Source organism: Anomalospiza imberbis, chromosome 2 (genome assembly GCF_031753505.1).
Source record: "Anomalospiza imberbis isolate Cuckoo-Finch-1a 21T00152 chromosome 2, ASM3175350v1, whole genome shotgun sequence".
Taxonomy (NCBI): Eukaryota; Metazoa; Chordata; class Aves; order Passeriformes; family Viduidae; genus Anomalospiza; species Anomalospiza imberbis.
The window spans coordinates 46568493-46593529 of NC_089682.1; the positions used below are offsets into that span (position 1 = coordinate 46568493).

The 25037-nt window shown below is 57.0% G+C and overlaps 2 protein-coding genes across 4 annotated transcripts in view; both read right to left on the reverse strand.

Annotated features, from left to right (window-relative positions):
* Positions 1–1094: 1094 nt before the first annotated feature.
* Positions 1095–13155, reverse strand: ARRB1 (arrestin beta 1). 2 transcript variants are annotated; one of them, XM_068180700.1, is made up of 16 exons: positions 12910–13155; positions 7838–7868; positions 7157–7217; positions 6651–6695; positions 6082–6278; positions 5426–5485; positions 5237–5304; positions 4659–4794; positions 4495–4579; positions 4325–4397; positions 3851–3988; positions 3579–3662; positions 3359–3382; positions 2420–2490; positions 1989–2040; positions 1095–1350 (listed from the first exon to the last, which is right to left on the reverse strand). In XM_068180700.1, exons 1-16 carry the CDS (start codon positions 12927–12929, stop codon positions 1239–1241), a joined length of 1257 nt encoding a protein of 418 aa, XP_068036801.1. In that variant the 5' UTR covers positions 12930–13155; the 3' UTR covers positions 1095–1238. The 2 variants fall into 2 exon arrangements, with proteins under 2 accessions (XP_068036801.1, XP_068036802.1); XM_068180701.1 differs by lacking the exon at positions 3359–3382.
* A 2109-nt stretch (positions 13156–15264) lies between these two features.
* PDE2A (phosphodiesterase 2A) overlaps positions 15265–25037 on the reverse strand; it is a 40928-nt gene continuing 31155 nt past the window's right edge. For both annotated transcript variants that reach the window (XM_068180753.1, XM_068180755.1), the window contains 23 exons: positions 24942–24994; positions 24401–24475; positions 24250–24291; positions 24095–24163; positions 23844–23974; positions 23605–23716; positions 23481–23520; positions 22964–23027; positions 22793–22871; positions 22533–22710; positions 21573–21685; positions 21239–21316; positions 20910–21032; positions 20675–20745; positions 20171–20293; positions 19980–20067; positions 19823–19870; positions 19652–19726; positions 19396–19495; positions 19054–19166; positions 18756–18794; positions 18503–18609; positions 15265–18303 (listed from right to left, as the gene is read on the reverse strand). In XM_068180753.1, the coding sequence (XP_068036854.1) occupies positions 18078–18303; positions 18503–18609; positions 18756–18794; positions 19054–19166; positions 19396–19495; positions 19652–19726; positions 19823–19870; positions 19980–20067; positions 20171–20293; positions 20675–20745; positions 20910–21032; positions 21239–21316; positions 21573–21685; positions 22533–22710; positions 22793–22871; positions 22964–23027; positions 23481–23520; positions 23605–23716; positions 23844–23974; positions 24095–24163; positions 24250–24291; positions 24401–24475; positions 24942–24994 (2147 nt within the window). In that variant the 3' untranslated portion in view covers positions 15265–18077. The remainder of the gene's footprint in view (positions 18304–18502; positions 18610–18755; positions 18795–19053; positions 19167–19395; positions 19496–19651; positions 19727–19822; positions 19871–19979; positions 20068–20170; positions 20294–20674; positions 20746–20909; positions 21033–21238; positions 21317–21572; positions 21686–22532; positions 22711–22792; positions 22872–22963; positions 23028–23480; positions 23521–23604; positions 23717–23843; positions 23975–24094; positions 24164–24249; positions 24292–24400; positions 24476–24941; positions 24995–25037) is intronic.

Sequence of the window (25037 nt, forward strand, 5' to 3'; positions counted from 1 at the left end):
TATCAATGATCAGTACAAAGGAACCACTTTACAAAAAGAAGTACCACGCTGCCCATCAGCTTTACCCAAAAATTACGGAGGGAGGGGGGTGGGCTCAGCTCAGCACCCCACAAACCAGGTGGGAGGGATGGAGCTATCCCTACAAAATGCTCTCAGATGACAACGATGACTGCAACAGCACAATAAATAGTGGGAATGGCCTCTCAGTGAGTGGTAGGAGACCAGAGACCCTTGGAGGGGGAAGGAGGTCCAGGCACCACCAATCCGGGAGGTACAAGCATCTGTTGAAATATTGATTAGGGTGGCAAAAGCCCTGATTCTCCTGTACTCCAGAGAGGTGCAAGATTCCATGCAGGCAGAGCGAAACATCAACCAGGGGGGCTTTGCAGCTTGGCAGGACAAAAGTATCCCTGGCAACATCCCACTGGGGACAAGGCTATTCTGCCACAATACTGCCATGGCTGTGAAGAGGCATTTGAGGCCTCTCCCAGAGCAAGCAGTGTGTGGCAGATGGCACAGACCCACAGGGTCCCCTCTGCCACTGTAACCTGGCACCAGCAGCTCCCAGCTCTGAGCTGGTTTCCTCCAGGGAGATTATACTGGTGTGAAAACAGATGCAGCTGGGAGGACCCTTGGGGGTTGGCCACTCTGGGGAGACTTGGGGGAAGAAAGGGCAGGGGCTGCCCATCCCCTTTGTTTGGAGCAGCTGGGGCAGGGGCCAAAGTCAAAGCCAGGCTCGTGCATCCCAGAGAGGGAACATATGCAGCAGGGCCAGACAGAAGGGGATTAGCCATGGGTGAAAGGAGGGGACACTGAGGTGCACAGATGCCTTTTCCCATGAGAAGGCTGCCTAAAAAAAACACCTCCCCCACAATTCTGCTGCATCCCCCCTCCCTGTAGCAAACTGGTGTTGAGACTGGGCTTATATAAAACTCATAAAAGGGGCATCTCATAGGAAAGGGCTCTAGTAAGTGGCAGGAGGCTAGACAGGGACAGAGTTATAGTGAGCCCCACTGCCTCCTCACCTCCCCGGCCGTGCCCTGCACGGGAAACAGCAGCTCTGGCAGCTGGATGAAGAGACAACACAGCACAGCTGGACGGTTATAGGTCCTGTGGCCATCGGGCAATTGGTAGGCTCCCAGTACAGGTAGAAAACAAAATTAATTAATTATAGAAAAGAGAAGCAGCCTAATGTAGGGGTGTCCCTGGGGCAGGGTGGCGAGCTGCAGGGGGCTCGCTTATCTGTCGTTGAGCTGCGGGGAATTTGTCCGCTCCTCCTCATCCTCCTTGTCATCCTTCATGCCTTTCAGTCGCTGGCGGGCAAAGTCTTCAAACACAATGTCATCATCGCTAGTGGGGACACAAGGGAAGGAGGTTTAGGTGGGGTACAAGGTGAAACATCTCCTGTCTCGCAAAGCTGTCCCAGCTTGCCCAGTGAGCTCAACCTGCACCACCATGTTGTTACAGCAGCTCAGGGGACCCCAAAACTCCCTATCCCTAGCAAACAGCCTTGGTTTTCAAAGCCTTATTAATACTTGCCCAATGCACACAAAAATGAGTCCCTAAGCTCTCCAGCAGGTGCAGCTTTACCAGGGCCATTGGCATTTGCCCCACTCTGGGGGAACCGCAGACCAGCAGGAAGTAGCTGGGTGGGTTAAGTACCCTAAAACCTCCCAAACATATCACCAGCCTCGGGAACACTGTGGCAACAACCTCCCACACCCCCAACACGATCCCAGCGGCCTCTTACTGCAGTTTCTCCTGTTTTTTGGAAAGCCATGCAGGGAAGGGTGAAGGAGGAGAGAAGAGAGAGGGGAACAGCACACGTCATGCGTTACAAGTGACATGCATGGGGTTAATCACATGTGCCAATCCCATGGCACAGCAGGTGTTAGAGGATTGGGGGGGGGGGTACCATGCAAAAGCCATGTTTCACATTCCCACACAAAATGTGGGAATTTGGGGAGGGGTGTATTTTAGTCTCTTACTTTGTATCAAGCTCTATCAGATTTGTATCTATGGGCGCTTCATTCTCTGGAACTGAACAAAGGGATGACACAGGATTAGTCACAGGGTGGTGACTGCCATCCCACGGAGGTGGGTGACACCTTCCCCAGGATCATCTCTGCCCTCCTATCAGGGGTGGGTGAGACCCACCCCCTGCAGTCATCACTGCCATGCCACTGGGATGGCTGAGATTCCTCTGGGGTCATCACCACTGTTCCAGTGTGTGGCTGCAACCCCCTCTGGAGTCTGGCTGCACTGGGGAGATGGGAGCACCCCCATGATTTTAACACTGAGGCCCTGTAAATAGGGTCAACAGGAGCCAAGAATCTCCCTCCGTGCAGCCTCACTGGCTCCCTTTGCCCCCACCCACCCCCAAGGATGCTGGCCCTATCACGCAGGGACAAACACTCACTGTCCCGGTGTACTGGTTCCTCCCTGGGTTTGGGATGCATCAGCGTGAAGGGCAGCTCCACTGCAACATCGCTGGAAGAGATACCAGGGTAAAGCACAGGCCTGCCTGCACTTTACATGTAGAGCGAGGCAAATTTGCAGAGGGGGAGCAGAACAGCACCGCCATTACAGCTGCTGTAGAGACCACAAAGCTGGGCAAACCCCTGTGTCATCCTCCATGGAGCTGCTCAGCAGCTCTCATGGCTCTTGGCTGAGGTTGGACTCGAGGGTGGGGGATCAGCACAGGCCCCCTGAGAAGTAGAGGGGCATCAGGAGGGAGAGCAGCATGACAAAAATCTCTTTAGCTGCTGGGGGGGGGGGGGGTATCCAAAATCCCTTGGGCTTAGGCTGCAGCCAGCAGTGCCATGGGAATGGCAGGAGGTGCACCAAGTTTTCCCAGTGCTCAGTGGGCATGATGACATCAGGGCATGACAGACTAAGCACAGCCCCAAGCTGCCCCAGGGGCAGGTAGGACAGAGCTCAGAGAAGTGTCTCAAAAGGGGAGTAGTAGTAGTAGTCCCATGGTCCCTGTAGGACCCTGTGGGAGGGAAGTGATGTGACAATGAAGACCTAGAAAGCCCCAGAGACTTGCTCCCCACATCCAGAGATGCTCAGCCCTATGGAACCACCTCTGTGCCCTGCTCACTCTCCCCAGCAGCACCCACCGGCCTCTCACTCCAGTACAAGCAGGAGGATGCAGAATTCAAACCTTGACAGCATTCCCAGCCTCATCATCCCAGCCCCACCTCTGACAGGCTTTTTGCTTTAGGTAAGATAGCATCCCCAACACAGTGGAATTCCCAGGGCAGGCATGGGATCAGGTAGCACCCTGAGGGGCTGAGGGGGTGCAATGGGGGGCTGCAGTGAGGACTGGGGGACACTGGGGGGAGTGCAGTGTTACCTGGAGGCGAGGTCTCCCAGCAGGCTGGCATGAGTCAAAGGATACAACACATTAGTCACTGTCCCCTCCCAAGGACACACAACCCACACACACCTTTTGTCCCACCCATGCTGCTTTGTCCCAGGGGAGCTTTAAGGATGATGGGGTCCCACCTGCAGCACAGACTAGTCCCAAGGTTAGAGAGGAGGTGCAGCACGGTGGGGGGGTGCCCAACACTCACCCTCCTCGTGACACCACCAGCTTCACCTTCACCTTGTAGGAGACAATGATGCCCAGGATCTCCTTGTTGGCTCCATCTCTTAATCTGGAGGAAGGGGCAGGTGGGCACCACTGAGGGAACAGCCATGGGGACCATCCCCCTGTCCTCCTGAAGGACCCCCATGGGATCTCCACCCCAAGCATCACCCCTGGAGCAGGGGGCTGGATGCCCACCAGGTCCTGCCCCCATGCTGCAGGGGGAGACAGGAGCCCTGGGGGGCTAGAGGGGCTCACAGCGTGCTGGAAGCCAGGTTGGTGTCCTCGTGCTTGAGCTTCCCATCCAGCGCCAGCCCCCGCTTCTCCCGGTTGTTGGCAAGGAAGGGGGTCAGAGTGTAGACTTTGCAGAACGTCGAGCTCGGGGCCACCATATCACTGGAGATGATTTCCACCATCAGCCAGAGCCCCAGCCACCCACAGCTCCCACAGCCCACCCCAAACATCTCCATCTTAGCTTGGTGAACCCCACATATTCCCATCCCTGCCACAGCCTGAAGAACATCACCTTTCTGGAGGATGCAAAGGGTGACACCCCCAAGATGCCACCAGAAAAAAGGTCTCCATCTCCCTGTTCCTCCCACTGGTTCCTGCTTGCCAAGTGCAACATCCCAATGGGGCTGCACTGGGGCAGGAGACCTCCAAGGCTCCTCTAAGACCCCCCCCTGAGGTCTCCAGGGCTCCTCATGATGTTCCCAAGGAGCCAGTACTCACTCAGCATCCTCCACAGCCACTGGGCACTTGTACTGGGCAGTGTTGAAGAGGCAGATGTCAGCATACTGGCGCACTGGGGTGAGATACAGCAAGATGGAGATCAGGGTAGGCCCCCACGGGGATGGGGACAGGGACACCAGTGGGGTGGGGGACACAGCCCTACTCTTCACCTGAGATCTTGATTTTCTTCACGGTCTTGTTGGTGTTGTTGGTGACATGCACGTTGACACTGATGGGCTCCCCGTGGTAGTATATCTGTAGGGGAGCAGAACAGAGAGGATGGTGAGATCCCCAGGGTCACTCCACCAGTGTACATTCCCCAGTCCTTGCCCACCTCCTTGTCCAGGGATGCCTCAAGGTGCAGCGGCTTGTCTGACATGAGGAACTGCCGGGTGGTCTCTGCCATGGGCTGGGGGCCAGGTCTTTCTGGTGCATACTGGACCTTACGGATCACCAGGCGCACCGAGTTCCTGGGGGAAGTCGAGAGGAGAACTCAGGCTGACCACAAGCTACCCTCTTTCTTGGCCCATTCCGGGTCAAATCACTCTTTTCTTCTGGTCTGCTGGATCAGAAGGATGCCATAGAAGATCTTGTCTGGATGCCCACCAGAGCTACAAGGGGAAAGCCCTATGGCTGGGCCAGGTGGCCCACAGCAAGTGTTGGGCTCCTTGCACAGTGGTGGATATCCCAGCCCCAAGATGTTCTCTGACCCATCCCTATCCTGGAGAACACCTCCATCCCAGCCCCATCATGGAAAACATCGCCATCCAAGCCCCATCCTGGAACACAACTCCATCCCATTCCAGAAAACATCTCACCCAAGGTGGGTAACAAACTGAGGTGCCCCTTTCCTGCTGCCAGCACCAGCAGGATGCCACTCTCATCCAGGCTGGATGGATCCTCTCTTCTTACCTCTTGTGGATCTTCTCCTCCAGGTTCTCAGCACAGAAAGCTTTAACCTCATAGTCCACTCCACAGGCCTGAAAACCAGGAAGGCGGGAGAAAGGAGGCAGAAAAAACCCTTTGCATTCCCCAAACAGGTGACCCCAGCAGTGGCCACTCACCACAGCCTAGTGGCATGGGAACATGGGGGGACCTTACCTTCCCCGTGTCCTCTGGGCCTGGCTGCAGTGTGACAGAGCAAGGCAAGTTGGGGGGAATCTGAAAGGGAAAAGGGGGGTGAGGAGCTTTTTGGGGGGCTACCAGTACTTCCCTATCCTATCCACAATGGAAAGAGGGAAATACAGGAAGGATTTCCTCATTTTACTATTACATTTCCCAAATATCAAAGTGCCACAAAAATACATTATTTTAGAGGGTTTTAATTAATTGGAGATTTTGAGAAATCAGGGCATCAGGACCATTTTTGAGGCCATAGGATTGAGCACCATAAAATGTCACAGAGCTCCAGAGGGCATGGCCAGCATTGCCAAAGCTGAGCTGGGGAAATCAGAGGAGAAGGTGCATGGAGCAGGGGGTCTACCCCCACCCCATTCCCTGCCACAGCTGTCCAGTGCTGGCATGGATTCCCAGTGTTAGCATGGACCCCCCGGTGCTGACACAGACTGCCAGTTTCCCTACCAGTGGCTGCTTTCTGCTTGAAGTTTGAAAATCTACCACCAAAACCTGTGTCTTGATCACAGGTAGCAGCATCTCACCCCCAACCACAACCCCACAGGGCCAGATGGGACCCTGATGTCCCCACCAAAGGGTTCACAGTCCCTTCAAGCACCGCAGAGCACCCACTGTCACCCTACCTCGAAGGTGAAGGGGTAGGCGTGCTCGCCCAGCTTCTTGATGAGCCGCTCCTGCAGTCGTGTCAGGGGCTTTTTGTCCTCAGGGACCGGGGGGAAAGCCTGGGAGTTGGCCACAAACAGGTCCTTGCGGAAGGTCAGCCCCAGAACATCCAGGTCCTCACGGCCATAGCGGAAGGCGCAGGTCAACGTCACAAAGACTGGAGAGGGTGACAAGGGGAGGTTGGTAGCAGGGTGTGGGTCATGGAAGGGACCATCATACCATGGGGGCACCAACACAAGGTGGCATCCTGTCTCATGACAGTCCCACCAGCACCGGGAAGTAGTGATGGCTTGAGGACATGCCATGTTGAGAATATGAGGATTCAGCAGCCAGCTGTGCCTTCAGATGCCCACCACAGCACCCCCATTCTCCACAGAACAGGGAATCCGTCATGGGAACAAGGGGCTGGAAAATGTCACCAAAGGGCCCAGAGATGCCAATGCCTGGGTAAGATTGCATGGGGATGCTAGCATCACCCTGTGGCAGTGCCATTTCTTTAGCCCCAGGGATCCCAGGGGTAGACATTTACCTTTTCTCTCCTTCAGGTATTCAGGATCCACCAGCACTACTCCATCTGCAACAGAACAGCCAGGTCAGAAATGCACCACGGGGACAGCGGGGACACACTGGCAGGGTCAGGGAATGCAATGGCAGGGTTAGGGGATATGCCTCTGGGATGGGGGGACACTGCTGGCAGGGCGACACACACTGTCAGGGTCAGGGAACATGCTGGTAGGGTTAGAGGGGAATGTACAGGCAGGGTTTCGGGGGACACCAGCACAGTTAAGGGGGGACATGCCCCCCTTTACACAGAGAATCATCATCTCCAAGCTGCCAGCCAGGGCTTGGGGGGAACACACATCCAGCAGGGACAGTATGCACCTACCTCACCCAGAGCATATGCACAGCCACAGCGGGACATGAATATTATCCCAAATCAGCTATTTTCTGCTCCCCAGAATCCTTCCCAGAAAGCCCAGCCCACCCTGGCATGCGTCTCCCTGCAACTGAGGTCCCCTTCCTGCCACTACATACCCACGGGGTCCACCACGTCGATGTGGTCCACGAAATCCCTCTTCCCAAGGTAGACAGTGAGCTGCAGTGGGAAACAGGGTGTCAGGGGCACACAGAGCAGACATCCCAGGCCCCCCATGTTGTCACCACCCACTGGGGTCCATATTCCTCATCATCCCCAGTGTCCCTGTGGTAGCCAAAAGCCAATCCCACCCCATTCTAGTCAAAGCCTGGAACCTTTCCAGATGTCCCCAGAGCTGGAGGCACTTTTCATCTGGGGACTCTTGGGTGGCACCCCAGGGGTTTGTACTCCACTGTCAGGCAGGGATGAGCCACCCAGTGTCACCCTCTCACCTTTCTCCTGATGGGGAAACTGAGGCATAGGGCAGGCAGCTGCCAGGCAGAAGGTTTTCTGCATCAGCTCCTGCTGCCCAACCCAAAACCCCGACATGCAGAGTCACCTGCACCCCAGCACTCCAAAACCTGTCTGCTTGACCCCTGACCTTGGGAAAGCCCCCCGCCAGCCCCACTGTGTCTCAGTTTCCCTTCCTGCCACCCAGGCAGGATGCTGAGGCAGACAGTGCACAGGGTGGAATCTGGGTTCAGGGACATGCCCCACTCCCCCACTCCCAACCATGCTTGTGACCCCCACTCCCAGCCATGCTCGTGACCCCATGATTTCCCCCACTATGTCCCCCTTACCTTCCCGTTAGGACTGGCTTTCTTAAACACCCTGCAAAACAGCAAAGGCGGGGGGTGAGTGCTGGAGCAAGGGGTACCCTCCACTCCTGAACCCCCCATTCTGCTCCTGGCTCCCTGCTTATACAGCTGTCCAGCTCTCCCCTTCAGGAAAGGTCCCTGGGGGAAGAAGCATCCACTGGCACAGTCTCATGGTGCCAGGTGCATCCAACCTTCAGCACCCACTGGCAGGACCCAGCTTTGGATAATGGAAGCATCAGGACCCCGGCCCACCCCTTTGCCTGAGGATGGTGCCCAGAGACCACTGTGAAAGGCAGCAGCACCCCAGCATCCACCTGGCCCTGGGGACCAGCATGTGGGACCATGGGGTCAAGGCACGTGCAGGATGAGAGCATCCCACGGGATGAACCCACCTCACCATTACCCTACATGAATGCATCCCAAATCCACTGGAGAAGCAAGAAAAGTCTGGATACTCCTGTCCCCAGGCCTTTTTATTCCCATTCCAAACCATGGGGCTAGCCCCCAGACACCCCTCTCAACTCCCAAAATCATTCTGGAACACCAGAGATATGGGAGAAAGGATGTGGATCCAACATGCCACTGCTGGGGAATGTCACAGCATTCTCAGCCTGTCTCCTGCAGGCAGGAAGTGGGCAGAGGCAGGTAGGGTGCCTGGTGCTACCAGATTTTTTGGAGCCTGCCCTGGCACAAAGCCACCCATAATGGATTCTCCTCAGATAACCTTTCCTCACCTTTAAATTCCAATAAAACCATCCGTGAAGATTAGTAGTGGTTTTAAGCTGAAAAAAGCAATTTCCCAGGGCAGCTGCTTGGCTCTGCCAAAATGTCAAAGGCTGCTATTGGATGATGGACCCTCAGCCACACCAGGAATAACCCTCAGCCACCCCAGTGCCTGCAGCTGTCCACACCAAGCCAAGGGGCACCTTGGTGGGTTCCAGCCTGCGGGTGACTACCACCCCGGCGATGGGGAAGGATGCCTCAGGAGATGTGTGGGCACACCCCTCACATCTCACCTCCCACATCCCTGAAATTCTCTGTCCCCACCTCCCTGTGTCCCTGCATCTCCATATCCCTGCATATCTATGTCCATGCACTTCTGCATGCCCAAGTCTCCACATCCCACTCTCTTAAGAGCCATGGGGACCAGCACAGCCTGGCCAAGCTCTGCCCAGGAAGCAACATCTAGTCTGGATAAGGGAGTGTGGGGGCTGATGGCCCTCATTCCCTTGTCCCCAGACAAGCCAGAGGAACCCTCTGCCAGACACATAAAATATGGGAGACATCCTTCTGGCTGTCCCAAACCACTGGGAACATCAGGAACATCCTGCTAGCTCTTCCTGGATGGCTTTTCCCTGTGAGGGTTGGGGGATTGACTTTTCCCAGCCGAAATGGGAAAGCACTTCCACAGTATGATGTTTGTCATGAGGGTTTGCTGATGAAGGTGTGATCCTGTGCTGGTGCAAGGAAAGATGGAATTAAGGGGAATGCTGCTCCAATTAAATAACTTGGGGAGATAAGGGCCTCAACTTGCCAAGGAAGAGCATCAGCACCCCCTGTTTCTGGGGTTTGAAAGCCATGGGGGGATCAATCTCCAGAGTCAGGGATGGAGGGGCAATGAATGCATCCTCCTGAGAGCCAGAGCAACTAACAGGAGGATTTTAATGGGTAATTTAATGAGGCATTACTTCAAAGCAGGATAAGGAGAATCCCCTGACAGCCTGTCACCTCACACCCCACAGACCAGATCCCAGAAGAAACCCCAAAGAGGGTCCAGCATGCTGGATCACAACCTGAGGTGTGCCGGGAAGCCCCAGAAAAGGCAGCCAAGGCTGGAGGCTCAGTGGGTGCCACTGCCAGCCCCCTGAGACATGGGTGATGCTCCCACCCAGCCCTGGAGATACTAACGGAGCTGCTAATGAACCCAGTGCAAGTGAGATTGATGGCAGGCCTTGCAGGAAGCCATTCCTCACCACTCTGCCTGGCACACACTCGTGCTGGCCCCACACTGGAACGGGAGCTCCATGGAGCCTGAGACTTGCCCAGCCACACACTGCAGGTGCAGAAGCCCCATGTTACGGGTGCAGAAGCTCCACAGAATTCGAGACCTGCACAGCTCCACACTGTGCATGCAGGAGCCCAGGCTGGCTCCCCACTGTGGGTACATGAGCACGCGGTGCCCTCATCTTGTGGGTGCAGCAGCCCTGCCTAGCCCCACACCATGGGTGCAGGAGCTCATATCTCCCCTGAAGCACCAGTGGCAGAATGGAATGGGCACATGGGGACACGGTGGCCTGTTGCTGCCAGCGGGATGACCCTCACCCACCACCGGATCTAGAGGGAGGAAAGGAGGAAGTGTGAAGCCTTCCCTCCCCCTCCAGCCCTTCCTGGTGTCAAAATACTGGAGACACGAGGCAGGAAGTGGCCTCTGCCGCTGCCCATCAGAGGCTTGGGGCCTTGTGCTGGGGCTGGCAGTCCCAGTGCCCTCTGAGCCTGTCATGCTGCCACACAGCCAGATCCCATCTCTCCTGCCCTCTCCCTGTCATGGATCCCATCTCTTAATGAGCTTGTCAGGCACCCAGCCAGGGCTAACAATGGCTTTATTGGGTGGTCAATAATTGAGTGGGGTCTGTTGGATCTTGATTGGGAAGATTTATGAGGATTTAATTCCCCTAGGCATCTGAACAAGATCTGATGGCAACACCATTGATTGCCTTTGAACCCAGGGCAGAGAATTCAGGGGTTTTGCCAGCTCTCATGCTAACAAGGTTGGCTGGCAGATCTAATTAGCTAGAGCCACGTTAGAAGGGACCTCCAGGGATAACGGAACCACCAGCAACCACATCATATGCAGTGGCACAACCCCGTGGTGGCGGGCAGAAGCTCCATGCCAGCTGTGCCTGGATAAGCCTGGAGAACCATGCCAGCCAATCCCAAAACAAGAACATCCCACAAGCTCAATGCTGCATTTTGCATCCCTGCTGCATCCATCTATCTATCCCCTCCCAGGGTCAGCAGCAGCATCCCCCAGCTGGGTCAGAGCTCCACCAATTTCCTCGGCAAGGAAACACCTCAGCTGTGGGATCCGGGATGTGTCTGGATCCTGCTGTTATTATCAGATTTTGCTCTCCAAACAACATCCAGGAAGCAGGAGTCCTGGGCCACCTTCTAGGGCTTTGTCTCTTCCCAGTGGAGATCCCTGTCCTCCTCCCACATCCTATGTTTTCATCTAGGGGGATGAAACAGATGGTAGAGGGACTGAGCAGCAGGTCTGGCAGTAGGCGAGAGTCACCACCCTAGCAGCAAGATGCTATGGTGGAATGCTACAGATGGTACTATTAGGCCAGAGGAAAGGTGCAAGGGGTGCTTAATGCCATCCAAGGTGGGCTCTGGTGTACTGGAACCACTGCAGCACTTCCCAGCCATCAGGAAGCCACCCTCAAGCCACAGGCTACAAATTCCAGTAGCTGGGCATCCTGTGTGGGGTTGCAGCTGCCTTGGCTGGATACTGAGTGGGAAAAGCAGGGAAAGGTGATCAATGATGCCAACAGCCACAAACTCAGCTGTTTCATCCAGCTCTTCCCACTGGTGACTCCCAAGAAAAGTGGGATGCCACAGCAGGAATCAGCAAAAATGGGCTTTTGGGGAAATCAGATTGTAAATCAGCTCTCACAGCTGAACCTCCTGATCAAACCCAGTAGATTTGGGTTTGGAGATCCAAACTGGAGAGGAAGAGGGATTTGTCAGCATAATTCTTTCCCCTTCACCCTCCCCCGGCTCCCACTGTACACACTGCATAGGCAGGGAGCAGATCAGCTCATGCCTCTCCTGCGGACTCGCCTGCTAATGGGAATGCCACTCACCAAGCTCCCCCCGGCACCTGAAAAACCCTGGAGGCCAAACTAGCTGCATCCTGGGGTTTGCACCCAGACAATGGGGGAAACCCAGTGAGTGCTCCAGCCCCCTGATCTGTGGGGCTGTCCACCGGCTCCAGGAGTGCAATATAAATTCTCAAGAATTCAGGATACTGAGCAAGGAGGAAGCAGATGCTGTCAGCCATGGCTGGGGCACCAACACCCAGCAGGCTGGCGGCAAACAGCTGCTTCCCAAAATGCTGGATGAGTTCAACAGGCACCCACAACTCCCATCCTGCCACTCCAAAACACTGCAATGTTTCTGGAAGGTTCTGCCCAGGCAGGGCCAGATCCTCTCATCCTTCTCTCTTGCCGTGGCCTTGTGGGGGGCGGGGGGGGGGGGGGGGGGAAGAGGCTGCACTGAAGCCCCTTGGTCCTGATGCCAAGGGGACATGGAATGAGCAAAGGGAGGTCGATGGTGTTGAGGGGGTGAGCAGGAGCACTCTGAAATCCCTGGTCCTCTATGATTAATGGCTAAGGGTACAGAAAGGGATTGGGGTGAAGAATGGCAGTGTCAACTCCTTGACCTCTCTGCCGGTGAGCCAGCCGGTGAGCCAGCCGGTGAGCGGATGTCACAGGAGATCCCCCAGGCCCCCCTGCAAGGGCTGGCAGAGGTCATCAGGCTCTCCCTCAAATCCCAAGAGCCCCCTGCAGGATGTGCAGCCCAGCGGGTCCTGCCACGGTCTGCACCTGGAGCCCTGGGGAGCACGGCGGGGGGTTCACCTCTCCACAGGGGCCCCTAAAAGACAACATGCCCATGGCAGCATTCCCATAGGATGAAGGCGTCGCAGGCCCTCGTGTCCCTGCGTTCCAGGGCTGGCACGTGCTCCCTGACACCCCCAGCTGTGCCGCATGCCGGGAGTGACATCAGGGCCTGGGTCCCCCGGCGTCACTGCGATGACAACAGCCTCCCGCATCCCAAATCCATCCAGGCTCCAAATCTGATGGGGAGGGAACAGTGACGTCCCCAGTCTCCGGGTCCTCACTACCCTTTGGAAGGCACCATATCCCAGCAGCGGGGCCACCCCAGGGGACCACCAGCTCCAGCGTAGGGCACGGGCAGCGCCTGTCCCACCCTTCCCCCGCCATGCCCGGGCATGCCCCCCCGGGATGCTCCGCTCTGTCCCGGTCCTCACTCACCGGGTGCCTTTGTCTCCCATGGCCCCGCCGATCCTGCGGGCTCAGCCGAGAAACGCCGGCTGGGCTTGGAAAATTACTGGCTGGATGGTGGAAGGAGCGGCAGCGGGGCGGGCGCGGGGCCCGGTGCGGCCCTGCTCGGGCCCGCTCGGAACCGCTCAAAACGTTCGAGCACGTTCGGAAACACTCGGAACCGCTCGGCTCGGCCAGCCGGACGCCACGCCGGCCGGTTCGGGACCGTTCGGAACCGCTCGGGCAGGTTCGGAACTGCTCGGAGCCGCTCGGAATCGCTCGGAGCCGCTCGGCAGGCCTCGGCCCGTCCCGGTTCCGGTGCGGACGCTGCCGCCGCCGCCGCCGCCCGCCCCTGAGAGCGGCGCGGTCCCGGAGTCGGGGGCGGCGGCGCGCAAGGGCCGTACGGGCAGGGAGAAGACACGGGGAGAGGATATGGGCGGGGGGGGGGGGGGGGGCACGGGGCTGACACGAGGTGGGTGGGAAGGCGGTGAGGGGGTAGGAGAGTGTGGGGCAGTGCGCGCGCGGGGACACACGAGCGTGCGCGCGCACACACACACACCCCCAGAGCGGCGAGAGCAGGCGCACGGCTCGGGCGCCCCCCAGCGGCTACACGTGGACATTCCGGGGGCACCCCCCTGTGTGACCAGAGACACGCGTGTGAGAACAAAGACCTGCCTGTCAACGGAGACACGTTTGTGAACACACAGACACGTATGTGAACACAGACACACGCGTGTGAATACAAAGATACGTGTCTGTAAACAGAGGAACATAACTTGCACATACATGCACACGCATCTGCATACAACTGCCATGCACACACACGTGCGCATACATGCATGCACAGATGTGTGCATGTGCACACGCATCCATGTGCACACACAACTACACATGCGTACACATACGTGCACACAGCACAGAATATGCACGCCCCATGTGCACACACATGTACACATACGCGCCCACAACCGTGAACACACACACGCACTTGCGGACACCCCGCCCCCGAGGTGTCCCTCCCCTCCTCCAATGGAATCCGCCTTCCCTCAGGAACACGTCCGTCCTCCTCCCCGGCCTCCTCATTGGCTGCGTCCCCCTCCTGCCCGCCTCCTGTCGCAGAGCAGCCCATGGGGAACCGGCTTCAGGTGATTCCAGTGCTACGCCCCAGCTGGAGCATCCCCTTCTTATCCCGCCCCCATGGCCACCGTGGGGCGGATGGCAGGGACCGAGGATGGACTCGTGGTTTCTCCTCTACCCCACTGTAGGGACACCTGCACCCCACCCACGGGCCAGCTTTACCCCATCCTTGGAGAAACCTGTACCCCACCTTAGGGATCAACCAGGACAAAAGGACAGAAAGAAATGACGGGCCGAGGCTGCGGTCAGGGTCTGGAAGGAAGGCCGTGATACCCTGTCGCATCCAGGAAGGGATGTCACCTAAGGGCATAGAGCCATCGGTGGCAGAGGCAAAAGTGGGGCAGCTTCTGGCTGGGGACCATAAGCCCTGCTCTGAGACTAGTTCGGAGTATTAAAGGATTTAATCCCAGGATTTGAATAGGTGCTTGGAGGAGGATGGAGGCATTTGGTAGTTTGGGCAGTTTTTCACCCCAGTTTTGGCAGCTCATGGAGTGCCAGAGCATGCCAGCACCAAAGTCTCCGTGGACTTTTCCTCCAGGTATCAAATGCCCAAAAGCTGTCAGATTGGGCTGGGATGAAAGTGCTGCATTGATTTTGGATAATAAAGTGCTCCTTAGCCAGATGGCAGGAATGAAAGCTACAGCCCTGATGCATGGATGATGGGCAGACTAGGGGGTCCCCTCTGGGGTCATGCAAGGATGGCTGCAGGAGCCAGAAGAGCAGCTGGATTCTGCCCCAGTCCCAGCCCAGGTACAGAGGGGTTCCAACACAGACCTCATCCTGCATCCCAGCCTAGGATCCCACTGCAGGCCCAGCCTAAGCTGGATCCTGCCTTGGCCCAGTTCCCCCTGCTGCCAGGCTGGATGGGTCCCAACATGGCTCCTGTCCAGGCATTGGGGGGCCCCAACGTGGCAGATAGAGATGAAAAGAGCATCCCAGGGGATTGGAGCATCCTGGGGTTCTGGAACATTTCAGGAGGGAACAGGGCACAGGGAAGGGACAAGAGCAGATGGAGCACTCAGAGGGGATCAGTGAATCCTGGGGCATTGGAGCCATTCTGTGAGAATGGAACATCCAAGAAGGGGCTGGAGCTTCCTGGGGAGTCAGAGCTCCACGGCCCAAGCTGGATTCTCCCCCTGAAGGTGATTTTGGTGTTCTTAAGTTTTAATTGGAGCTCCCCAGACCCCAACAAGGCCACCCACCAACCCGTCACAGGGAGGTTGACATATGAAATTTATTTAGGAAAACCAAAACCCATCAAAAAACAGAGAAATAATAATAAAGAAGCAGGAGGAGGAGAAACAGTAGGGGGGGAGGAGGAAGAGGAGAAGAAGGAGGAGGAAGAAAAGAAGAAGAAGAAGGAGGAGGAGGAGGAGAGGAAGAAAGAGAAGTCATCTCCTCCTTAGGCTCCATTGGAGTCCAGAACAACCAGTGCCTCAAGACAGAAGGACAGAAAAGCTAGAGGAGGTTTGCACACTCACACACGCCTGTGCACACTCATGCGTGAGCTGGGCTGGGTGCAAAGTGCACTCCTCAGTATCCAGAGGGGTATATACAGGGGCAGGAGCTGGAAAAGCATTGGCTACCTACACACACCAGCAGCAGGGGCTGGAAAAGTGGAATACAGCTGGGAAACGGGCATCTCTGTGTGCCCCCACCATGGTGTGGTACCTGGGATGCAGAAATGAAGTGCAGGACACCCCCACATCGATCGGAGAGATCTGTGCAACATCAGGCATCCCTGGATTGGCACTGGGACACAGGGACTGTCTTTGAACAGTTGAACCTACTGGCACGTTGGTACCAGGGCTGTGCCAACGTCATGACAGGGACGGAGCTGCTGTCCTCCTCTTGCAGCTTGGGGATTTGCTGCCTTCTGGGCACCCCTATGGCAGTGTGGGATGGGGGGGAAGGGCTTAAGGGGGTCTTGGAGGCAAAACCATGGGCCAGCAGATAGACTCAGTCACCAGGTGGGTCCAACCAGGGTTCAGGCGAAGCATCTCACTAAAGGCATCTCCGAGTAGGTAAGGCAAAAGGAATTCAGGTCACTTCAGCCACGTGGAGCAGCTCTGTGTTGAGGTCTCCCATTGCTCCTGCAGACACACACTCCAGGTATCCCAAGAACACAGGCAAGTCATCACTTACAAAGCCAAGGAGAGAAGCAGCCACTGTGCAGCCCAAATCCAGGAGGGACCTGCTGTGGCACCACTTGGGATGGTGCCATGGGTTACTGCAGAGGAGTGGGGATGGGGCAGCAAATGGCCCCATGTGCACTCTTGATCCCAACACAACCAACACCAATGCCAGCAGTGCTGGAATTTTACCATGCTGCTCCCATCGCCTTTCCCTAATGTGGTGGTGGACTCATCCAACCCCCACAAGCTGGATGATACAGCCTGAGGGCTCAGTGCACCCTAATCACTCAATACTGAGCACACCCACTCAGCCCCAGCCCCCTCTTCAGCTCTGCCCCAGCAGGGCAAGCTGCTCACTACAGTTCCCCTGCTCATGGGTGTTTCAAGTGGCTTTGGCTGGGGTGATAGAGCCAAGGATCACATACAGCTGGTTGGACCCTGGAAGCTGGTGGAGCCCTTGAGATTGAGAGAGTCCATATGGGTTGGGTTGTGGGGCTGGAGAGACCACAGGAAGGCCAGCAGGGTCCATGCACAGTGGTCTGTAGGACACAGAGGAAAGCATTGGGGTCCATGCACGGTGGTCCGCAGGACCAGAAAAACCACAGGAGGTTTGTGGGGTGCATGCATGGCAGTCAGGACAAGAAGGGAGTCATGGGAAAACACCAGGGTCCGTGCATGACCAGATCAACCATGGCAGACCAACAGCATCCATGCATGGTGCCAAGTAGGATTGGAGGGACCACAGGAAAATGGTAGGGTCGATGCAAGGTGGTCTGCAGGACCAGAGGGACCACAGGAGACCATTAAGGTTCATGTCCAGTGGTCTGCAAGACCAGAAGGATCCCAAAATGTCAGTAGGATCCGTGCACAGAGGTTGGTATGGCAGGAGTTGTGAAGCCACTGTGAGCTAGGGATGCTCACAACATGGTCACCAGAGAAGCTGCTTCTAGTGAGGAGGCTCCTGGGTGGACACCTCACAGGAACACCGATGCTCCTCTACCTATGGTAAGGACATGTATGGGACCAGAAGGTGAAGGTGATATATGGGACCAGATGGACCCTCTGTGGAGCACAGCCTCCCCTGTGCATGCAAACCAGCAGCAGGACCCCCAGCCTTGGCAAGTGTGTAGCCCTTGTAGGGGACATGGTTTTGTGGTTGCATGGGACTGGGCTGTGTGAGATATGAGCCCTTCCATGGGTGAGTGGGTTCAGGGGTCCTAGAGGGGTGGGGCTTTTAGCCAACAGATGCTCAGCAGCTGCTAGGAAGAGGCTGCAGCTGGTTCTCAAGTGTGGAACCCAGCAGGGGATGCAGGCACATCCCCGTGGCTGTGGCCATCCCACTCTGGTGTCTCTTCCCTCCTCCAGCTGGAGCCAACCTTCTTCTGTGGACCTGATCTGTGGTCCATGGCAACACCCCCCATACGCTCTACAGCCACCCTACAGGTCTCCCACTGCCCCTCGCCATCACCATCCCCCTCTGTCCTGCTAACCCCTGTACACCCATGTCATGGTGACCAACCCCGCTATGGGTGCTTCCACCAAGGACATCATTTTCATTGTCACCCCGTGGGGACAGGACCTGCAGTCTTAAGGCAGCTTAAAGCACATCTATCCCCCAGCCCCACTGTGTCCTTTGGTGCTCCCAGCCACCAAGGCAGTGTCCCATGGACCACCGGGTGGACGGGACACCTGAACACCTGCCCCGGAGGGAGAAGATAGTCACCCAGTGGTGGGGAAGGACCAGTGGCAGCTGCTGGCAGCACACAGCCCTTGCCGTGGTAGTCCAGATTCACCGATATCCCCCCAAACCTCCTCCCCATAGGCTGGGGGATGAGGCTTGGGGATGGTCCCAGCCCAGCCATGGCTGTGGCCCCCCCATCACCTTCTTCACTCAGCCCCAGCCTCGGGGGGCTGCCCCACCTCAGATTCCAGGCAGCCATTGAGCTGGGGGTCAGGGGCCTGCTGGTCATATTCCTCATCCAAAAAGTCCAGGGAGTTGTTACTGGGCAACCCCCGGATGGTGAATTTGTGGGAGACCTTGGTCCACTGCTCCCGGTTGCTGGCCACCCGCTCATAGAGCTCCGCTGCCTTGGGGAAGAGATCCTGCAGCAATCTGGGGAGTGGGGAACACATTCCATCAGCACAGGGCTGCACCCCCTTACTTCAATGCAACCCCCTTAGTTGAGTGCAACCCCCATCCCCACTGCTTGGAACACCCCCCAACATCTGCAAGACTTGCCACACATCCCACTCTAAGGGAGGTGGGGGTGGCAGGGGGTCCTCCCCATGCCAGCGCCAGCACTGGGGCTCACTTGTAGATGGGCATGGCAATGTGCTCCATGAAGCTGATCTGCAGCTCGGGGATGTAGGCCTTCTCCCGGTCCATCATCTCAAGTGGGCTGTTCCCCATGGCTTTCTCCTGCATGGGTGGCAACGGGGGTCAGTGCCAGTGGTGCTTTCCCCCCATTCCCAGGCAAGACTTCTCTGGTCACTGCCCACACCCCCCATCCCACTGGTGCTTTCTAGGAGCATTGGCCAAGCCCAACCCTGCCAGGTGGTACCTACCAGGTCACCCTGGGAGAAGAACTCCTTGTAGATCAGTTCCTGCAAGAGACAGGTGTCAGCACAGGGGGTGCAGCCTGGGATGATCCCCTATCCCCACTGCCCTCCAGACCCCTTCCGACAGCTCTGAATCAAGCAGGGATATGGTCTTGCTTGGAGGGACTGGGTTCTGCATGGCCGAGGGTCCTGCATGGAGGAACCCACTCCATGAGGGGCAGATGTGTCCCTGGGGATATGCAGGTGGCCTAGGTGGGTTGTGAGGTGGCACTCAGGGGGTTTGGCTCCACGGTGTGGCACTCACTGCAATCTTCCTGGTGGTCTTCCAGCCCTTGGTCTGGTCAGACAGGTCACAGGAAGTCATGAGCAGGCAGAGCAGCAGGCTGCGGTGCTGCTTGTTCTTGGGGTCATATCCCACTGTGGGCAGAGTGTGAGGCAGGGGTTGGGATGGGGAGCTCAGGACAGAGCTCCATAGCCCCAGCATGCCACACGTGAGCACTTTAGGGACAGCCAGAACCTTCTGTGTCATGTCCCAGCCCTTATCACCCCTGACATAAGAGCCTCCTGTGCCACCTCCCATCCTTGGTGGGATGAGTTTCTACCACCCCTCAAATCCCAATCCCAATCTCCGTCCCAGGATCTTCACCTTCTGCCATTTTCTGGAGATCCTTGAAGATGCGGAGGTGGTGGGCTAGGTCAGTGGCCAAGATGATGTCCCGCATCAAGTCCAGCATGCGCTGGTAGTCCTGTGGGCAAGGCAGCTGCCATGACCAGCTCTGTGCCCCTGCCAGCTCCCACATCCCCTAGGATCCAGGGAAGGGGAGCAGAAGGTCTGGAGAGGACGCAGGAGCTCAGCATGGGCAGGGGGTAGCATGAGAGAGGTGTTAAGGTGGGGGGCTCACCTTTCTGGAGAAGTGGTCAAAGATGTTGCAGCCTTGGCTGTTGAGGATAGCAATGGCTTGGGCAAAGTGATGCCTCTGTGGGAGAAGCCAGGACCATGAAAGCAGGCAAGGATGCTGCCACGCAGCCAGAACCCAGGAGAAATGGTCAGTGAGAGATTTGGGGGATCTTACCTCCATGACAGAGCCCTCTGAACTGTAGAGTGCGGCCAGGACTGATTTCTGCAAGGTAGAGCAGCCAGAATGATGGAACTATGGGGGTGAAGACCCCCACAGCGGTTCCCATGCCTCTCCTTCCCCCTTGCCCATCCCAGCTCTGGGCTCGGCTCACCGAGGCCACCTGGAAGGAGTTATTTGTTCCTCTGTGGTCCAAGTCGTGGCACATGCAGGAGATGAAGAGGGCAAAGATCTCGATGTCTCTGGGGAGGGGGAGGAGGGAAACTGAGGCAGGCAGGAGAGCAGGGAGCACCCCAGCCAAGCCAGGGGTTGGAGAACAGGGGCAGGGATAGCACCTGGCCTTACTCCAGGTAGTTAACGAGCTCCAGGTTCTTGTAGAGCAGATAGCAGAAGTGGGAGACAGAGAACGCGTGCATCCAGTTGTGGTAGGGAGGGTCACGGTACCCCTTCTTTACCATCAGGCAGAACCTGGTCAGGGGCAAAGCCATGCAGGGTGGGTCTCACCCCACAGGGACCTCCACCTTTGCCAGATGTCTACCAGGCAGGCACAGGCATGGGGATGGGGATGAAGATGAGAATGGGATGGGGAAGGGTTGGGGATGGGTGATGGGAGGGAGACAGGGACAGGGAAGGTAGACAGCTGCATGGGGATGGGCATAGGGATGAGGATACAGATGGGGGGCAGAGAAGGTGGACAGTGATGAGGATGTGGATGGGGACAGGGACAGGGACATGGGTGTGGACAGAGATGGGGAAGGAGACGGAGGGGATGAGGTAGGTGGATGGTGATGTGGATGGGGATGGAAATGAAGATGGAGACAGGGAAAGTGGACAGGGATAGGGACTCACCTGGTGAGCGTCTGACGGTCCATCTTGTAGTTGTTGATGAAATTCATGTCTTGCAGCATGCTCAGGATGGCCTGGCAGAGGGGATATGGTGGGTGGCAAGGAATAACAATGCCCAGCAAGGTCCCCCATGAACCACCCCTGCCCCTGCTTAGCAGGAAGATGCTCAAAGGTGCAACCACATCCTTTCACCCCAAAACCCCAGCACCCCAGGTTTAGTTGTCGCCATGGTCCTCACCATGGAGGTGTCGTCCTCAGGCAGTGAGCGTGGTGTGTAGGTGAAGCTGGCAAAGTTGGGGTCAATGGTGGACACAGGCTGGATGCCCTCACTCAGCAGTTTGGTGTATTCATCATCAGACACCTGCAGGAGCCATAGCCAGTCACCCACACTGTGACCAGGTCACCAGGTATCCCAAAGGCCACATGAACCTCTCACCAGCCAGTGAGAACAGAGAGCCCTAGGGTATCACCACCACCCAACAGTGTGACCACCTTGGGATAAAGTGTTGGGGCACCATCCTGGCAGAGGGGGTCCCCATCCCTGTCCCCATCCTCATGCTTCCTCACCTTCATGTGGTACATCATCATCTCATTTGCCAGGTGGCTTCGGTACTGTGCCTCATTCACCTTCTTGTACAGCAGGGACTGTGGGGCAGGATCAGGGTATGGGAGTGCTGGGGGTGGGCAGACACCCTCCAGCACCCCGAAAGTCTACCCTGGCACCACAGCACATCTTTGTGCCCATTAATTCCCTTCCCATCCTGTGGCCACCACCACTTGTCCCCAAGGAATAGGTACCACACAAACACATCCCCCCATCCCCATCCCTCTGTGCTGTGGCAGAGCTGGGAGCCCACCTTGTGTGTGACGCCCTCCAAGTGGAGGACCCCTCAGTACATACATGGGCGATGCTGATGCCGCAGTAGATGGAGAAGGCAGTGGCCAGGTCCTCGTCAAACTTGCTGAACCAAGGGCCATTGATCTTGTTGACCAGCTCTGCCACCCCAATGACCTCTGGAGCAGAGGGGGGACAGCAGGGGTATCAGGCCCTTGTGCTGGGAACAGGGTCATGTCTGTATGCTGGGGACAGCACTGTGTCCATGGGCTTACGGCAGGGTTGTGCCCAAGTAGCAGCGACAGTGCTGTGCCTGTGAGTTGGGGACAGCATGACACCCACATTCTGGGGACAGTGAGGTGTCCAGGGGCTGGGACAGGCTCATGCCCAGGGACAGTACCATGCTCATGAGTTGGTGGACAGGATCGTGCCCACAGGAGTACATGATCATGCCCATGTGCTTAAGGACAGTGCTGAGTGTCTGTACGGAGACAGGATCATGCCCAGGGACCATGCTGAGCCCATGGACTAGGATAAGATCACGTCTGTGTGCTGGGGTCAGTGCTGTGTTTGTCTGTGGGGGGACAGGATCACACCCAGGAACTGTGCCCTTGTGCCAGGAGACAGCACTGAGCCCAAGGGTTAGGACAGGACCACGCCCACATTCATGGGACAGAATGCTGCCCTGATGCTGGGGACAGGACTGTGACTGTGGGACTGGGACAGGGTCATGCCCATGTGCTGGAGCAGTGCTCTACCTATGGGCTGGGAACAGAATGGTGCCCATGGGCTGGGGACAGAATGGTGTTCACATGCTGGGGGGACAGTGCTGAGCCAGGACTGTGCCCCTGTGCTTGAGCAGGATTCATGCCCACAGGCTGGGGATGATGCTGTGCCTGTGCCTGCATGCCAGGGACAGTGTCATGTCCATGTGATGGGTGACCAAACCACCATGTGCTGACTAAGACACCTGCTGGGCCAGACCTGTGCCCCCCTCTTCCCAGTGTTCCCCCATCACTCTCTCACCCTGGCTCTCATTCTTGATGGGGAAGCAAAGGATGTTGCGGGTGCGGAAGCCAGTGCTGTCATCCACCCCACGGTAGAAGAGCGGGTGCGAGTAGGCATCCTTGATGTTTAGGATCTTGCCAGTGGTGGCCACGTGCCCAGCGATGCCCTGGTCTGCTGGGATGCGGATCTCATAGCTCTGTGGGCAGGGGAAGAAGATCACCAGCAAGTCTGGGGGGAGGGACACAACCCCAGGCCCCCCAATTCCATCCTGTGCTCACCTCATCATCCACCACTCCACCATCGAACACCTTGGCCACCAGCTCGTGACTGAGCCGGTCCAGCAGGAACACAGAGCATCTGCAAGACACACCGCTGCCATTCTCACCCACAGGGGAGCTCAGTGTCCCCCCTGAGTCCCCTCACCCATGTGCCCCACCACTACCACTCACATCTCAGCATTGCTGAGGTTCCGGGCCTCCGTAATGATCTCCTGCAGCAGGACAGAGACATCATCTGCAGGGGTAGCAGTGAAGGGTCAGGGACCCCCAGCCAGGCAGCACTGCCCCCTCATTCCTCACTCATGCAATGAAAGCAGGGGGGAGGGTTTAGCTCAGGGTCCCGGCAGTAAGTCTGGGGGGCACAGAGGGATGGGGGCTATGTGGGGCATGTGCATATGTGAGCAGCACATACGTGCATGCACACACAACTGCACATGTGCACACATGTTTCTAAGAGCTCTATGGTCATGCTACATGCACGCATGCATGCAGCCATGCACCATCAGTGCATGCCAGGTTCTGTGCCAGCTCATATCACCCTTCTGTTACCATTCCCCAACAAGGGGAAAGGTTCTCCCTGGCTGGGGACAGAGACCCCATTGCTACCACCCTCCAGGGCTGGGGGTGGGGGGTGGTCATCCATTCCCCATTCCACTCCCTCACCATAGGTGCTCTCCAGTGCACCTACCCAAGTGGGTGAAGAGGTTCTTGGCCACCTGCAGCAGGGCCTGAAGGGACAGAGAGAATACCATTAGTGACTAGTGCAAGATGGGGCACTCACACACATGTGGTACAGTCCTACACATGCTCACCTGGCACTCACACTTGAGCTTCTGCTCCTTCTGGAAGGCCAGGGTGCTAGTGAGCACTGTGGAGGTGTAGCAGAAGCAGTGCTGGATCTTGTGCTCATCTGTGTCTGTGTAGCTGGCGGAGGCACACCTCAGTTGTCCATCCCCATTGGTCCCCCCCTTCTCCATGGCAACAATGCTCCAGCACCCCAAAAGTGAGGGGGTGCAGCCCCACAGAGAGTCCCAGCCAAAATGCTGCTCACCTCTCCCCATTCAGTTTGTTGAAGGCGCAGGCCAGTGCCACCACCTGAGAGGTGGCCCGGCTAATGACAGGGACACAAAGCATGGAGGTGACCTCGCAGCCCAACATGCTGCTCAGCTGCTTGTGCTCCTCCTGCAGGGAGAGGCAAGATGGGGCTAGAACCAGCACCTCTGGCCCACTCCAGGAAGCCCCATGGGACACTGAGGTGACACCCATGTCCCCAGGTGTAGAAGGTACACAGCTGGTACCCACCTCACTGATGTCCTTCAAGGTGATGGGCTTCTTATCCTCCACCACCTGCCCCAGGCGCCCAAAGGTAAGCTGCAGGGTAAGGGAAAATGTTAGCGCATGGCACCCATTGCCCACCCCCCTGACCTCCCAACTCCTCACCGCCTCCCCCTGCTCACTGAAAAGCTGATTTCCTCATCCAGGACACGGTCCCCCACCACCTGGAAAAGATGGGAAGGAGGGGGTACCCATGAGGAAGACACCATGTCAGGGGGTGCTTGTATTCCTCTGTGGGGGTCAGGGTTGGGGGACTGGCCCAGTGGCACTTACTTGGCAGAAGAGCTGGTGGTTGTCCTCAGAGACGAGCAGGAGGCAGCAGCACAGAGACTGGGTCTCCTGCTTCAGCTGGGGAGTAAGGGGAGGGTCAGCACCCGAGCCTGCCCCAAGCACTCCCCAGGTAGAATCCAGTCCCTCCTCTGCCTCCCTGTGCCCAGGGTGCCCACACATGCCACAGAGAGCTAGGTGTCTCTCCCCAGAACCTCCTCCCTGTGACTGAGCAGGTTCACTCTGGAGGCTACTGATGGACACTACTGAGGGTAATACTGAGGTACAGAATAATAGAGAGCAGGAGAAGAACCTGTATGTTATCTCAAAGAGTTTTTGGCATGAGAGTGGCACTGTTAACTCTGGAGACTACTGATGGTTGTTACAAGGCAGATCATTCTGGTCACTACTGATGACTCCACAGCCGATGCCTGAGGCTTTTCTTAGCTTTGGGGAATTTTATTGTTTTGAAATACAACAGGGTTCCCCAGTGTGTCCTGTGGCTGGGGGTAGATGGGGACAGGGGGCTGGTGGAGCAACTACTCACGTAGTTGATGACCTTGAGCTGCAGCGAGGCGGCATCCAGGTCATACAGCTCACCTGTATGAGGGTCACAGTGCTGTGAGGGGCTGAGCATGGTTTC